General features: G+C 34.2%; 1 protein-coding gene across 4 annotated transcripts; it reads left to right on the forward strand.

The window, feature by feature from the left end:
* The first annotated feature begins 1,855 nt into the window (after positions 1-1,855).
* On the forward strand, positions 1,856-12,431 carry MYB4R1 (myb domain protein 4r1). Of its 4 annotated transcripts, none has more exons than XM_018118266.2 (9): positions 1,856-2,470; positions 3,628-4,118; positions 5,537-5,742; positions 6,279-6,449; positions 7,675-7,989; positions 10,220-10,378; positions 10,456-10,605; positions 11,206-11,415; positions 11,510-12,431. In XM_018118266.2, exons 1-9 carry the CDS (start codon positions 2,035-2,037, stop codon positions 12,153-12,155), a joined length of 2,784 nt encoding a protein of 927 aa, XP_017973755.2. In that variant the 5' UTR covers positions 1,856-2,034; the 3' UTR covers positions 12,156-12,431. The 4 variants fall into 4 exon arrangements, with proteins under 4 accessions (XP_017973755.2, XP_088660880.1, XP_088660881.1 ...); XM_088804754.1 differs by having other exon boundaries at positions 6,282-6,449; XM_088804755.1 differs by having other exon boundaries at positions 5,546-5,742.
* The last annotated feature ends 2,587 nt before the right edge of the window (positions 12,432-15,018 follow it).

Consider the following 15,018-nt stretch of genomic DNA (forward strand, 5'->3'; position numbering starts at 1 on the left):
TAAAGTGGGTCTTTTGATAGCTGAAATTAAGGTATTTTATTGACTATGGTGATATGTTGATAAACCACATTCATTTAAATGGGACAAATTAGAGACTTAAGTTGCTAGCAATCAATGGCATTGGCATGCTCCTATACACTTAAATTCAAGTCTCTTCATTCTTTCTATCTAAATATTTGGCATCTCATCTATAGCTTAAGTAAATTTATAAATCACAAGTCTACATTTTCAATCCAAAACATGTCTGATAGGTGGTGGAAAATTCATGTTTACATACTTAAGACTCATTTTATTTCTTACTAATATAAGATCCATGACATATATAATAGAAAGAAATATTTATTTGACTACTATTGAGAGAGGAGTCACCCACCAATTGAAATAAAGTCAACTTGCAAAGGAAGGTAGACCACACACACACACACACACATATGTATCTTTTTGACAATTGAATAGTTTGATTACTCGTAAATTATATGAAATTGATAATATTAAAAAAATTAGTAATTCTCATGGACATTTTTTTTAGACTATTGTCACTGATATTTAATGTAAAGTTAAAATGTTATTTGAGAACTATCTCTTCAAGGGAAAACAAATTGAGATAGTGGGATTCAAATAGCAGATGAATCCACAATCCATGCTTTTTGTCTTTGAAGCAATAATTGAAGAATTGTAATTAGGGTAATATTAATTAGTACTTAATACTGATTAGGATTATATTTTTAGAAAAATTTTTATATTTAATGCATTGTTTTTTGTTTTAAAATTTGATAAACTAATAAGTGCATTAAACTAAATTATTTTTAAATAATAATTTAATTAATTTTAAAAAGTACACGTAACTATTGTAAATCGGATAACAATTGAAAGAAAATAGAATAAAGAGGTCATCAAGAATTAAATCAAAAGATACTTGTATGATGTAGGATTGCCGAAACTCCAAAAGATATGACGGCTAATCGTGAGAAATTTACTATTATTAGAAAGTCGGAACCATATAGACTCATACTACAGAAATTGAAAGGAAAATTTTATTAGTATTACATTCCATGTAATCACATTAATTCTCTTAAATGACGTAGAATTGCCAAAACCAACGGCAAAAGAGAAGACAGCTAGCCGTAGAAATTTTACTAATATTAGAAAGTTGGAAGGATACAAACTCAAATGGGAAGAGAAAGTGAAGGTACATTGCTACTTGTATGAAAAGAAAACCATCCAAATGTTCATGTGTAGAAAACTCCTTTCCTTTTCAAGTTGGTGCATGAGCCTCTCATAAGCAAGTGGATAGTTTCAAATTTAAAGGGGTTTAATGCCAAGTTTCTCAAGTCAAGGGACTCACTCCCTTTATATATATTCCCAAGTCTCCCATAAGCAATTGCACATTTACTTGTCAATGAATGAAAAATGTGTGATGACATCCTTCCCATGGAAAGAGTCATCTTGTGGGGACAAAATTGCTGAGTCGATGAAATCAGCTAAGACTCGAGAGAGTAAGGCCTTGATGCCTCCATTGGTTGCGTGGGTTTGATTAACGTTGTGTTTGTGATTTCCTATCACTCTATGTACATAGTTTGTCTTGATGAATAATCTTAAAACCATTATGGTTATATGATAATAATCAAAGGTCATCACTCCAATTTAATGATTATGAAAATTTAAAAGATAATCATGCACAACTGTTTAAACTCTTATACTTTTATTTCAAATAAGTAGTAAGTTTGATTAGATTGGGTTTATAGTCCTTAAAACATCCTACACCAAGTATTCATCTCCAGGGCTGCAGGGCCCAATTTGAAAGCCCATTTTCTTTGGAACCCAAAATATTAGTGGATCTCACCCTACCCAGACGCATGAACCGTTGTTTGGAATTGGAAGGTGTAGAGCCAGCTTTTCTCTCTGGCCTCGCTTCTCCTCCTGCTCCAACTTTTCGGCCTCTCCTGCGTCTTAGGGAGCTCCATAGTCATAGTCTCTTCAAGAATCCCTCACCAAGTAGAAAGCGCTTGGTTTTTCTACAAACAAGTCAGAACAATGTCTCTACACGACCAATACGACACCGGAAAAGAAAAAGACAGAGAAGCAGAAGAGGTAGATGAAGAAGAAGAAGAGCTCTCCATCAGCGACAACGACGACGGTTTTGACGAGGACATGGAAGCCCTAAAACAAGCCTGCCTCCGCACCGGCGCCGACCTTAACGATCTCCAAATCACCGCTTCCGACAATGACCGACCCTCCACTTCGGACGCCGCCGTCTCGTCGGCTGCTTTGGCGTATACCGACAGCGAGGATGATATGGAAATTTTCCGGAGTATACGGAGTCGTTTTGCGCTTTCAGTGGACGTTTGTGAGCCTCTGTCTATTCAGCCTCCCTGCACTCTTCCTCCAATTTCTTCTGATGACGATGCTGAAGATGATTTCGAGACTCTTCGCGTTATCCAGAGGCGGTTTTCGGCTTATTCTAGCAATGGTAAGTCCCAATTCTCTTTGAAATTATGATTTTACCGAGTGGCGGATTGAGCTTATGATAAAATATTATTATTTCGATAACAATTTTGCTGTTTCTGATGCAAATATATGAATTTTTAATTGTTTCATTATTTCCATTGTGTTGTCCTCTTAACTAAGTTGTGAATTGGAAAATAGATTTTATATATGGACGTCCTTTTCTATTTTTCAGTTCAAACTACTATGGTTCATTTGTGTTTAGTGTTGTTTCTTGTTTGTTAATAGTTTCTATTGTTATTTTTAATGTGGTTTTGCTTAACTTTGTGCATCTTGAATGATACTAGTTATGTTGGGGAAGATGGTTTGAACGTTGAATTATTAAAGTTATATTGAAATTCTTTAAATCGGATGATGAAGTTGCAAGTTAAAATGCAACTGTGGCTTGGTGGAAGAGAATGAACTGAGGAGAATGTCTATACCTAAAATTTTCTTTCCATTTTTTGGTTCAAAATTTTGAAGTCTAAGAGCTCTAATGAAGTCTGAAGCATTTTGATTGCGAACTGATTGAAAGTCCTTTCACATTGGTTGTCATCGAAATGTAGCAAAAGTATTTCTTTTTTAGTTTGAGGAGCCATTTTCCTCAAAGGTGTTTGTGAGGTTCTTTAGGGTAATCATCAAATTCGTAATTCATGATAGTGAATCTTGGGGGCTTATTCTTATTGATATTCAGGTTAACATGTGCTTATGTTATTGTTAGGTGTTCCTATTGATCTTTTTTTCCCTATGTAAGTTAACAAACTCTCACAATCTTTATTACTTTCTGTGTTGAATGCCATCCAGATGTGGTAAAAACAATGGTTCTTTGTAGTTTCAGACGCATATTGTATTTTAAAGGTTTTCTGTGAGGTTCTTTAGGGTAATGGTTGAAATTCATTTTTTTTACTAGTGACGAGTAATCCTTTTTGGTACTTATGTTTTTTAATATCTAACTCTGATTTTAGGGCTTAAGGTGTTGTTAGCTGTTCCTATAGATCTTGTTTGTATTGATATCAATCTCTTGAGCTCTTTCTCACTCTATGTCTGCAGTCCATACATTTGTGTTAAAGCATGCAAATTACCCAATGGCTGCTCATTTATGCCCCTTGTTTACATTAATTTTTTTTAAATAATGTTCATCAGACACTCAGGGAATCAGCACAGAGGATCACATAGAGAAAACAGAGCCCATTTATATGACTAGCACGCCCTTACAGGATGCAACATGCAATGATATTTGTGAAAGATTTCAAGATTATGAGAAGGCTGGCAACATCTCCCACTTGTTAAGTGGCAATGCGGAGATGCAGCCTGTTGGTTTAGTTCAGTGGGATCACTCAGATGCCAACGAATTGTCTACACTGGCGGACAACTCGTCGAGGTTTCCAAAGTCTGCACAGCAGCTCATTGATGCTATTAAAAAGAACAGGTCTTATCAGAAGTTTCTTCGAAGTAAGTTGACTCAGATTGAATCGAAAATTGAGGAGAACAAGAAATTGAAGGAACGCGTTAAAATTCTTAAAGACTTTCAGGTTTCTTGCAAAAAAATAACAGGACGATCATTATCAATAAACAAGGATCCTCGTATACAATTAATTTCAGCAAGAAAATCACGGACTTCTAAGGATCCTGAGGTTATCATTTGCCTCTTTGCCATTTTATGTCTCTATTTTCTTCTCTTCTGGGAATGAAAACTAAAGAGTTTCAAATGCTTTTTGCAGCTAATTTGTCCAAAATGCATGTCCTGTGAACAAGCTTTGCAAGATTGTGATCTTAACCATTAACAAAGCATGCTACTAAATAGAGAGTCAAACCAAACTTAAACAATAGTTATGGTGTCAGTTACCTAGTGATGTCAGAGTAGATTTTGCTTAGCAAATCATGGTGTGATTTCAATGCTTTTTATGCAACAACAGTGACTTAAGACTTTTTCTATTAAGTGGGGTTGGCTACATGGATCATATTTTTCCATTTGCTCTATTGAGTGCAGTATCTTTCATTGTATTCCCATATATCCATTGCAGTCATCACAACCCTGCTCATTTTTTGCACGTTTTGATATTTCATTGCCAACATTCAGTGTCATATAGCATTTCTGGTCTTATACTCTTACCATTGCCTTTTATATCTTTCTTATGCTACGTTATGTTTATTGCTATATTCTTCAAAAAGTGGCTTGTGAGCCTGTTATAGTTTTGAAATTTTAATTCAGGACATTTTGCACTTTAAAATGTTTTCTGCAAATTACATTAAATCTTAAGTTTCAATGTGAACTAACTAGGGTTTGGTACATTGATCTTTTTTCTCTATTCCTTGCAACTCATAGTATAATGATGTGATTTTATTTCTTTTTTCTTGGAGTTGGAGATTGGGGGGTTTTTGCACATAGAGTTAGCTTTCCCTATAATTTATTTGATCATATAAGAAATATGCCAATGATTCTTTTTAGTGATATTTTTGAGCTTCATTACAAATTTTGATGCGGTAAAACCTTAAGGTTGGTTCTATATTTAGGTACAGATTAATGGAAATTCATAGGGTGAAACACTGTTTTTTCTTCTCGTTCCCACCAGCCATCTCATAATGTTAGTCCATCTTTTCATTTTGGGTTTTTCGAAATGTAAGTCTATTGCTAGAAGTGGATAAGTGTTGATTATTGATTTAATTGTCTCTTTCTCACTGTATTAATTACCATATAAAGCAAAAGAAATCAGTGAATTGGGGAGGGGGGGGGGGGGGGTTGTTCTAAAAAAGTAATATTATATGAAAGTTCAATCACTCCAACTTTGTGCTCTCAAAGGGGACTGATATTATAGGATAGAGGGAGGATACTCTAGGTGGAGGACGGTATTTTTTGAGGCATGGTCATACATTCAAGATATGTATGCTTTCTTCATATTAATGTTAGTTTTACCGGTGCACCTGTTCTTGTAGCTTTAATCACTGCAAGTCTAATTAATGACTTTGATTTAAGTATGATTCTAACTTGTTCTTAGGTTATTATAGATTGATTTTTAGTGGTGCCATCTGCTGACGAGTATGACATGTTCAGTTGCTGCAGGTTAATGATAAAAACGTCTCTGCGGATTATGGTCCACCAGAGAACTCTAGTGTCACTAATTACAGAATGGCTTTAACAAAATTTCCTCTTGCACTTCAGAGGAAAAAATGGTCCAGGGAAGAAAGAGAAAATCTTGTAAAGGGAATACGGCAACAATTTCAAGAGAGTGCGCTTCAAGTTTCAGTGGATTGGTTCAGGTCTGTCCTTTCAATATCTATATCATTAAATTTATGTCTGAAGTCTTATCTTAAATAGATGATGGCTTAGAACTCCCAAGGCTAATGGTTATGATCATGTTAGACGGAATATTATAGATGGAATACATTCTTTCTATTTTCCATTACATGTTCCTTGCAAAACTCTTCTGATATATCACTAGAGTTTGAGCCCCATGCTGGAGATGCACTGGTTAAGTGTGTTCCAGAGTATGTGGTGTAGCATGTCTGATAACAAGTTTTTGGAGCATAGCTATTGCATTTATAAGATTGTATGCTTATTCTTGAACATCTAAATATTCAATTAAAGGCAGAAATTAACAAAACAATGTGAAAATGGAAGTGTTATTTCTCTTATATTCTTCGAAACTTTAAAGACTTCTTACTACAAGGAAAATTTGTGTTGTTCAATGTTCATCTAACTTTTGGATACCACTGTATTTAGAATGATACATTTCCACTCTTTTGACTTTCTTTGGCATATTTATGTATTATACTCATGCACTTTGTGTTGCCAGTAGTGCAGATGGGTCATCTGGAGATGGAAGTAATTTGGATGACATTATAGCAACAGTCAAAGATCTTGAAATCACCCCTGAGAGGATTAGGGAATTTCTTCCTAAAGTGAATTGGGATCAGTTAGCTTCCATGTATGTCAAGGGTCGTTCTGGTGCAGAATGTGAAACACGGTAAGTATCTCCTGAACAGTAATTTTTTTCTAAAAAAATGAAATTGATGTTTGAAAAGCATTTCATGCATTCTTAAAGCATTTTGTTTCTTTGAATAGTTGCATCTTTTGACTTTCTTGACTAACATAATATATAAAAAAATGTATTAGCTATATAATTTTGAAGTCTGGTAGATTTTGGTTGGTTAATGTCACATTTGGGAAATTTAACCATGCCTCTAAATGTTGGCCCAATTTGTTGCGATGCAACATGTTAAGACCTGATAACAAGCATCCACTTCTTTCTTTGTTTGTTGTCTGAAACACTATTACATACCTAATGTTGTTCAGTCGCCTTTGAATGCTGGAAAACTTGCTTCCTTTCTGCTTTAAAGATTATAATGCTGCTTCTAGAGTTTCAATATTTCTACTTATCTAGTGATATATTGCATTTTACCTTTTTTTTTATTGTGCTTTTGTTGTTCTGTCATTGATTTTCGTATGTTTTTACTTTGCAGAGAACATTTTGACATTTACTTTATCTTACATGCTTCTTGTTTGTTTTAACTTCCGTTTCATGCTTGTCGTTCCAAAAATTTTGTTTACTGCCCCCCCTCTCCCCCCCTTCCCCCCCCCCCCCCCCCCCCCCCCTGCCCCCTTTTCTCATTCTTTTTCATTTTTGGGGTGAGAAAGTACATAAAGCATGCTTGTGTTGATTGTGAGTGCTCAAACTCTCTCTGTTTCCACCATTGGAAGAATTTCTTACATCTTATCATCCTTGGACTTTTAGTTGCACAGACGTCATGATTTCTATGAAGCATGTGTTAACGAGCCTAGCAAAATTTATACTTACTACCACAAGTAATGCATCCTAGGTTCGTGTTTATTTTGTTTCTGGCCTCAATCTATGCAGTTCTTAACTAGCTTTTCATGTTCATTGATTTTCTCTGAAGCATGTGTCCTTCAATAAGGCTAACTTATCAGATGTCTATAACGATGACCATCACAGACGTGTTTACAACTGTTGGATTTGAATAGAAGTGCAAGGTTTTTGCAGGTCATAAAGGTGGGACTCCTACATGCGTGCTTTGCTCAAAACAGTGTTGCTGAATGCATTGGTGATGATTGTTGTCACAGATTTTTGTGATGCTCTCATTTCTCATGCACTTGAATGAGAATCATTGTATAAGCATTGATTGCTTTATTATGCTTTTATTTTGTCTTGATTTCTTCATTGATTTTTGCAGCTGGTTGAATCAGGAAGATCCCCTCATCAATTGCAATCCATGGACTGCTGAAGAAGATAAGAATCTTTTGTTTATTGTTCAAGAAAAGGGGATTAGTAACTGGTTTGACATTGTGGTATCGTTAGGTTCGAACAGGACCCCGTTTCAATGCCTGGCACGTTATCAGAGGAGTTTGAATGCGTGCATACTAAAAAGGGAATGGACTGAGGAGGAGGATGATCAACTTCGTATTGCTGTTGAAGTTTTTGGTGAATGTGATTGGCAGTCTGTTGCTTCTACTTTGAAAGGACGGACTGGCACTCAATGCTCTAATAGGTCAGTTAGCCATTTCAAAGATTATTTTGGCTTGTGTTTAATTTTAGTGATACCTTTCCAGCTAATGACACAAAATTTGTTCATATTAGACTCGTTGCTAGTGAATGAATTGACAAGGAATCTGTAAGTAAAAAACTTTGCATTTTGCTTTAAATTTTTTTTTTTAATTTATGAAATGTGAATTATTTTAATATAGACTAGCTTCTCTCAATTAATTTTATCATAGCCTTTCTTATGTTATAGATCTCATCCTTTATGATTTAAACGACGAAAGGTTATAGATATCTCATTTGAACAATTCTAAATTGTAATGATATAGGAAACAGTTCATAAATCATGCGCTTCAGGCAGTAGGAAAAATTTGAGGGGAAGCCTTTCGTTGACATAGGAGTTACATTACATAATGAATGTATGACTGATACATAATGGCTCCCTAATGCTGGATCTTAACTTGAGAAAATTTGAAAATTTAGGTTTTAAGGATTTAATTATTTGTTGGGGCCTGGCAAGAGGCTGCTTCATTGGCTATTCGTCGTTGGAAAGGGAAGGTTGGATTGCAAAAGTCAGGATCAGTAGACTTTTAGCTACGTAAATAACTAGGGGAAAGAACAATTAAAGAGTTAAGAGCAACATAGACATTACTACGACTACAATTTTTAAGATCACACCTGGATATAAAATGTAGAATAAATCAGAAATTGCAGTTTCACACAATTATTACAAAACCAGGATGCAGTGTTCATCCTACGGCAGTGTGCATCATCATGTGATAGCTAGGAATATACAAAATGGTTTCTGTTTCTCTTAGAATTTTTCTCTTAAATTGTTTTCAAAGGTGGAAATCAGGTGCATGTGAGTCTGTTTTTGGTCATTTGGGTTTGAGCTATTTATTGATTTGGTAATTTTGAGTTTCAAGCGGGTTTTGGGTTGAACAATGAATCAATTTCTTGTTTTTAGCCAATTTTGACTTCAGGCAATATATTGATAAATAAGCCATAGATATTACAGTATAATTATTTAGGTAGACATAAACTTTAACAGGATTAATTCAAAGGGTAAATTTACAAGTATATTAATAAAAATATCTTGGTTAGCCAATGTAAGCTTTCTCTTTTGTCAAACTATATATTAAAAGTTGCTCAAGAAGTAAATGACTAGAGATTGCTTATGTGGGTGGTAAGTTAAAAGTCGAATGATGTAGCACACGGGGTTAAAGTTACCCAACTTTTCTTATGAATATATCCTCCTGATGAAAGCATAGGTTCTGCCTGAAAATGGTCCTTAGCACCTGGAATTGTCTCCCTTTGCACCTAAGTCATTTCAGTTTGTATATCAAAATTATAAAATCATGACATTGAAATGTATGCGAATGCGTAGATTAGTGTACTTCAAAGTTTTATTCAGAATTTTACATGTTTAAAATCTTGTTTATATTTTTATATCCATAGATATAAGTATATCCACATTTTAGGAGTTTCAATAATCAATGCTAATGTCTAAAACCTTGCTTCTATTCAGCTATGTCTCTTACTATACTGATATCAATAAATTTAGTCTAAATTTTGTTGAAATATCTATGCTGCATTTCATATATCAAAATTATAAAATCATGACATTAAAATGTATGTAAATGTGTAGATTAGTGTACTCTAAAGTTCTATTCAGAAATTTACCTTTTTAAAATCTTGTTCATATTTTTATATCCATAGATATAACTAACAATATATCCACATTTTAGGAGTTTCAATAATCAATGGTAATACGTAAAACTTTGCTTGTATTCAGCTATATCTCTTATTATACTGATATCGATAAATTTGGTCTCAATGTTGTTGCAATGTCTGTGCTGCTTTTTCAATGTAGGCGTTCATTTAAGTCCATGGAATTTTTGGTTTGTCAGATGTATGTTTTCTTTTTTACATCATCTTTTTGTTACAAGGGCATTTTACATTGTCAATAGCACTCCCATGTATTCTAAATATTTTATGTTTAATGACCTGCACTATTTGATCTCACGTTGCCATCGGCGTTTCTGAGCTGAAACCTCCACTAAAATAATTCCCTGCATCACCCAATTCCATGGAGGGGCCATTTAGGACCCTATCTACTTTATGTTGGTAATGCATGCTTTACATTGTTTTCAAACGGGAAGGATATGGTAGAACTAGCTTCTTTTTAGGATTGTGTAACGTCATTTAATTTATACTAATGAGATTTTTATAGTATACAGATGGATAAAATCACTTCACCCAACCAGGCAAAGAGTGGGTAGATGGACGCAAGATGAAGATAAACGCTTGAAAGTGGCTGTGATGCTTTTTGGGCCAAAAAATTGGAGAAAAATAGCTGAAGTTATTCCTGGTCGAACTCAAGTGCAATGTAGAGAAAGGTATGGTCTAGCAATCTTTAGGTCTAGTAAGATGGTGTTAATTAAATAGAATTGTTAATCTTTCACTATGGTGGCAGGTGGGTCAATTCTTTAGATCCGGCTTTGAATTTGGGCAGATGGACTAAAGAAGAGGATTTGAGGCTGGAAGCAGCTATTGAAGAACATGGATATTACTGGTCTAAGGTTGCCGCATGTATGCCTTCACGAACTGATAATCAGTGTTGGAGGTATGAAAATGTTGATTTTAACTATTGGCTTACGGTGTTGTCAAGCTGAGCTGAATTTACACAGTAAATTTGAAGCTTGAGTTGATTACCGAACTCAAGCTTGGAGCTTGGCTTAAGCTTGCTTGGACTTTATGTTTTATACTTGGGCTTGACTCAAAATAATATCTAGCTACTTGAGTTTGACTCGATTAGGCTTGATTGCCATCTAACTAAAATTAAGTCGCAGATTGAGCTTGAGTATGAGCTCGAGTTTGGTTACATGCTTATATTAATATTTGCATATTATATATAAAAGACTATATTAATACATTAAAAATAAAAACTTCAATAGGTTTCTGAGCTCTCTTAAGCGAGTATTGAATACTCAAACTTGGCTCATTCAGCTAGCCGAGCTCAACTTGACAGTAAACGGGTTAAGTGTAAATATTTTGAGTCGAAACCTGAATAGCATGTGAGTAGGGTTGACTTTGTTACACCTCTACTTGGTTAAGCCTTTATCATGCGTTATTTTTCCTTCTTATTTTTGTGTATTTTTTAATACTATGTTTGCTTAATCTTTCTGAGCAACTTTCTAATCTCAACTTCTGTCTTTATAACTAGGAGATGGAAGACATTGCATCCAAAAGCAGTGCCGTTGCTTCAAGAAGCTAGAAGAATACGTAAAGCTACTCTTGTATCTAACTTTGTAGATCGGGAATCCGAGCGTCCTGCCCTTGGCCCTAATGACTTTTATATTCCATTACAATTGACAAATTCAACTTCTGAACCCGAAAATACAAATCTGCCAAGTAAAGGAAAAAGGAAAGAAAGGTACAATGTTCAAAGCTATTTTCATTCTGTTTGTCTCTCTCTTTTTCCTTTTAACTTGTCCTAATTCTAGTTTGATTTATCTTCTTGTATGCAGAAGAAGGATTATTAGTGCTGAAGATTTTGAGAACCTTCCATCAAGTAAAAAGGTGGAGAAGAGGGGAAATAGTTCTCTAAGGCAGCACAGCAGGAGCAGAAAGCGCAATGAGCTGTCTGGAGCTAAAGACGACGCTACGCTTGCCTCTTTTCTGCAAGATAAATTGAAGAAAAGCATTCCATCATTTGCAGATGGAGATGAGATGAAGCTTGCTGGCTTTCTTCGCAATAAATCGAAGAAGAGAAGGCATCAAATTGCTGAAAATGCACATTTATCAATTATGAAAGGGGCGGAGCAACGTGACAAGACAAATCAAATACAATTTGGTTTGCAATGTTGTGAAGCTAAAACTAACTGTGATGGGGTAATTCCTGAAAATTCTAGGTTCCGCAGCAGTTTGAAGCAAACTATAATGTCTAGTGACATGAACATTGTGGGAGATGACATTGTAAATGACACTGTTGCCCCCCATGAAGTTGTGAGAGAACCAGACAGGATTGACCAGGAGGGTAATTGTGAGGCTGATGGCATCACTCTTGTGCAGTTGCGCAAGAGATTAAAGAAGAGGGGGCCAGCTTCCTCTTGTATGAGAAGGGAATCTGAGCTGCCTTCCAAAGAGTTGGATGAGCCAAGGCACAATGATTAGTTGCTGTTGCCCTCCACGAGGCTGTGAAAATTTTGCATGTAGGTACACAGTACATTGTGCAGACAGGAAATGAGATGGGAATTTTGCATTATAGGATGTAGCATTGGTCCTCCAGTTTTGTAATTAGATTATTTTTGATCCTTGGGCTTAGGCCAGCCGATACCCGATATGAAGAAAAAGAGAAAGTAAAGAAGTAAAATTATACAGCCAAATGTATACTGAACATTTCGTTATCCTACCCAATGATATGATACAGTCTCATCTTATTCCTGTTTACATCAATAGTTAGATTACTTTTACACAAGCTGGTAGAAAGGAAGAAAGTGAGGAAAGAAAGTAAAAAAATGAAGGAGAGGAAGGAAAATTGTTAATTTTCTTTGTGTTTGGTTAAAAAAAGAGAGCTGGAGGAGAAGACGAGCGATAAGGGAAAGTCTGACCGCAATGCTGCGCCTTTTTTTTTTTTGTTTTTTCTTAATTTGCAATTTGGACTTGTCAATCCAAGGCCTAAATGGTCCATTAAACCCAATTAGCAATTTAGGTTTTAAATCTCAATTAATGAATTGGACTTCTAGTCCAATTAATAACTAGGTCTTAATCTGAAGTTCAGCAAGTTATAAATTAAAGTTATAACGATTCAAGTTTAAGCAACATTGATCTAGCAACTATTCAGGTTTAAATCATATGACTTTCAAAAACTTAATTTGAAATTGTTAATAATGATTATCCTTAATGTCTTCATAAGTGGCACATATCACAATTACAATCAAAGCTCATTCCATGAGACCAAGAACTAGTGCAATGTGAAAGTCCATATTGGACTGGCACACGCTCTAATACTATTATACCCCAACTCAAAAAATTATTTGGGTTAAAGTACTGACGTATCCCTAGTTAAACAAATAGGTTTTTAAAATAATTGGGCCTAAACCATTTTCATATGTTGACGTATGTTGGAATATAATTAGGGTTAGTATAAACACATCATCGAAACATAACAGTCACTTCCTTTAGTGAAGAAAACCTAAAGCTAAGAAGAGAATTTCACAAGCATATTTTTGTGTAGGACTTGATTTTCAAGAGCAACTTAAAGAATAAACAATCAAAAGACTATTGTTGGATTTATCATTACAAAGTGAGTAAAAACCCTCTCTTTAATTGAAGAATAATATTTGATTGATTTAGAAGGATTTGAATTAAGGTTGATGAGACAAACCTAAAGGTTTTGTAGTTGTCATGTCTTCGTGATCTAGCTTAGGTTGGGCCGATTGATTTTATTGATTATCAATTATTCAAGAATTAAATATGATTATATGCTTACTTAGTGATGAAGAGGAATAGGATTTTATGAATTGAAAAGGAAAATGTGCTAAAAGAATTGAGTTTTGTATATTGTACTGTCACTTTAAGTATGATTTTACATTGATTTATGATAGTTTTGCTATTTTAGTTATATATGGTTAGAAAGTTACATGAGTCTATTTTTTAATGAACTAAACGCAAGTGGATTTCGAGTTTCTTACGTAAAGATATAGTTTTCTTTTGTTAAGACAATGCAAACTGCCTGACAATAATGCTAGTGGCAATATTGAAATTTTTCTGCATTTTCCCTACAGAAGTGGCACACGTTCTGATACTATTATACCATAAACCAAATAATTATTTGGGCTAAGGTACTGATATATTCCAAGTGAAACAAATAGGCCTTTAATATAATTGTGCCTAAATCATTTGCATATACTTAAAGTTTATTGGAATATAATTAGGGTTAGTATAAATACATCATCTAAACATAGTGACCACTTCCTTTAGTAAAGAAAACCTAAAGCTAATAAGAGAATTTCACAAGCATACTTTGTGTAGGACTTGAGGATTTTCAAGAGCAACATAAGGACTAAACAATCAAAGACTAATGTTGGATTTATCACTATAAGGTGAGTAAAAACCCTTTCTTTAATTGAAGAGTAATATTTGATTGATTTAGAAGGATTTGAATTAAGGTTGATGAGAAAAATCTAGAGGTTTTGTAGTTTTCACATGTCTTCGTGATCTAGCTTAGGTTGGACTGATTGATTTTATTGATTATTACTTAATTAAGAATTAAATATGATTATATGCTTACTTAGTAGCTGGATGAGGAAGAGTTAGATTTTATGAATTGAAAAGGGATATGTACTAAAAGAATTGAGTTTTGTCTACTGTACTATCACTTTACGTCTAATTCTATACTGATTTATGGAAGTTTTGCAATTTTAGTTATATATGGTTGGAAAACTATATGAGTATTTTTTGATGAACCAAACGAAAGTGGATTCCGAGTTTCTTACATGAAGATATGGTTTTCTTTTTGTTAAGACAATGCAAATTGAAGAATTTAACAAATGAGTAAAAACCATATTTAACAGAAAAATGAGTAAAAACCCTTTTTTTAATTGAAGAATAATATTTGATTGATTTAGAAGGATTTGAATTAAGGATGATGAGAAAAATCTAGAGGTTTTGTAGTTTTCATATGTCTCCGTGATCTAGTTTAGGTTGGACCGATTGATTTTATTGATTATTACTTATTTAAGAATTAAATATGATTATATGCTTACTTAGTAGCTGGATGAGGAAGAGTTAGATTTTATGAATTGAAAAGGGAAATGTACTAAAAGAATTGAGTTTTGTCTACTGTACTGTCACTTTACGTCTAATTCTATATTGATTTATGGAAGTTTTACGATTTTAGTTATATATGGTTGGAAAGCTACATGAGTCTATTTTTTAATGAACCAAATGAAAGTGGATTTCGAGTTTCTTACATGAAGATATGATTTTCTTTTTGTTAAGACAATGCAAATTGCCTGGCAACAATGCTAGTGGC

This window comes from Theobroma cacao, chromosome 3 (assembly GCF_053813885.1).
Source record: "Theobroma cacao isolate CCN51 chromosome 3, ASM5381388v1, whole genome shotgun sequence".
Taxonomy (NCBI): Eukaryota; Viridiplantae; Streptophyta; class Magnoliopsida; order Malvales; family Malvaceae; genus Theobroma; species Theobroma cacao.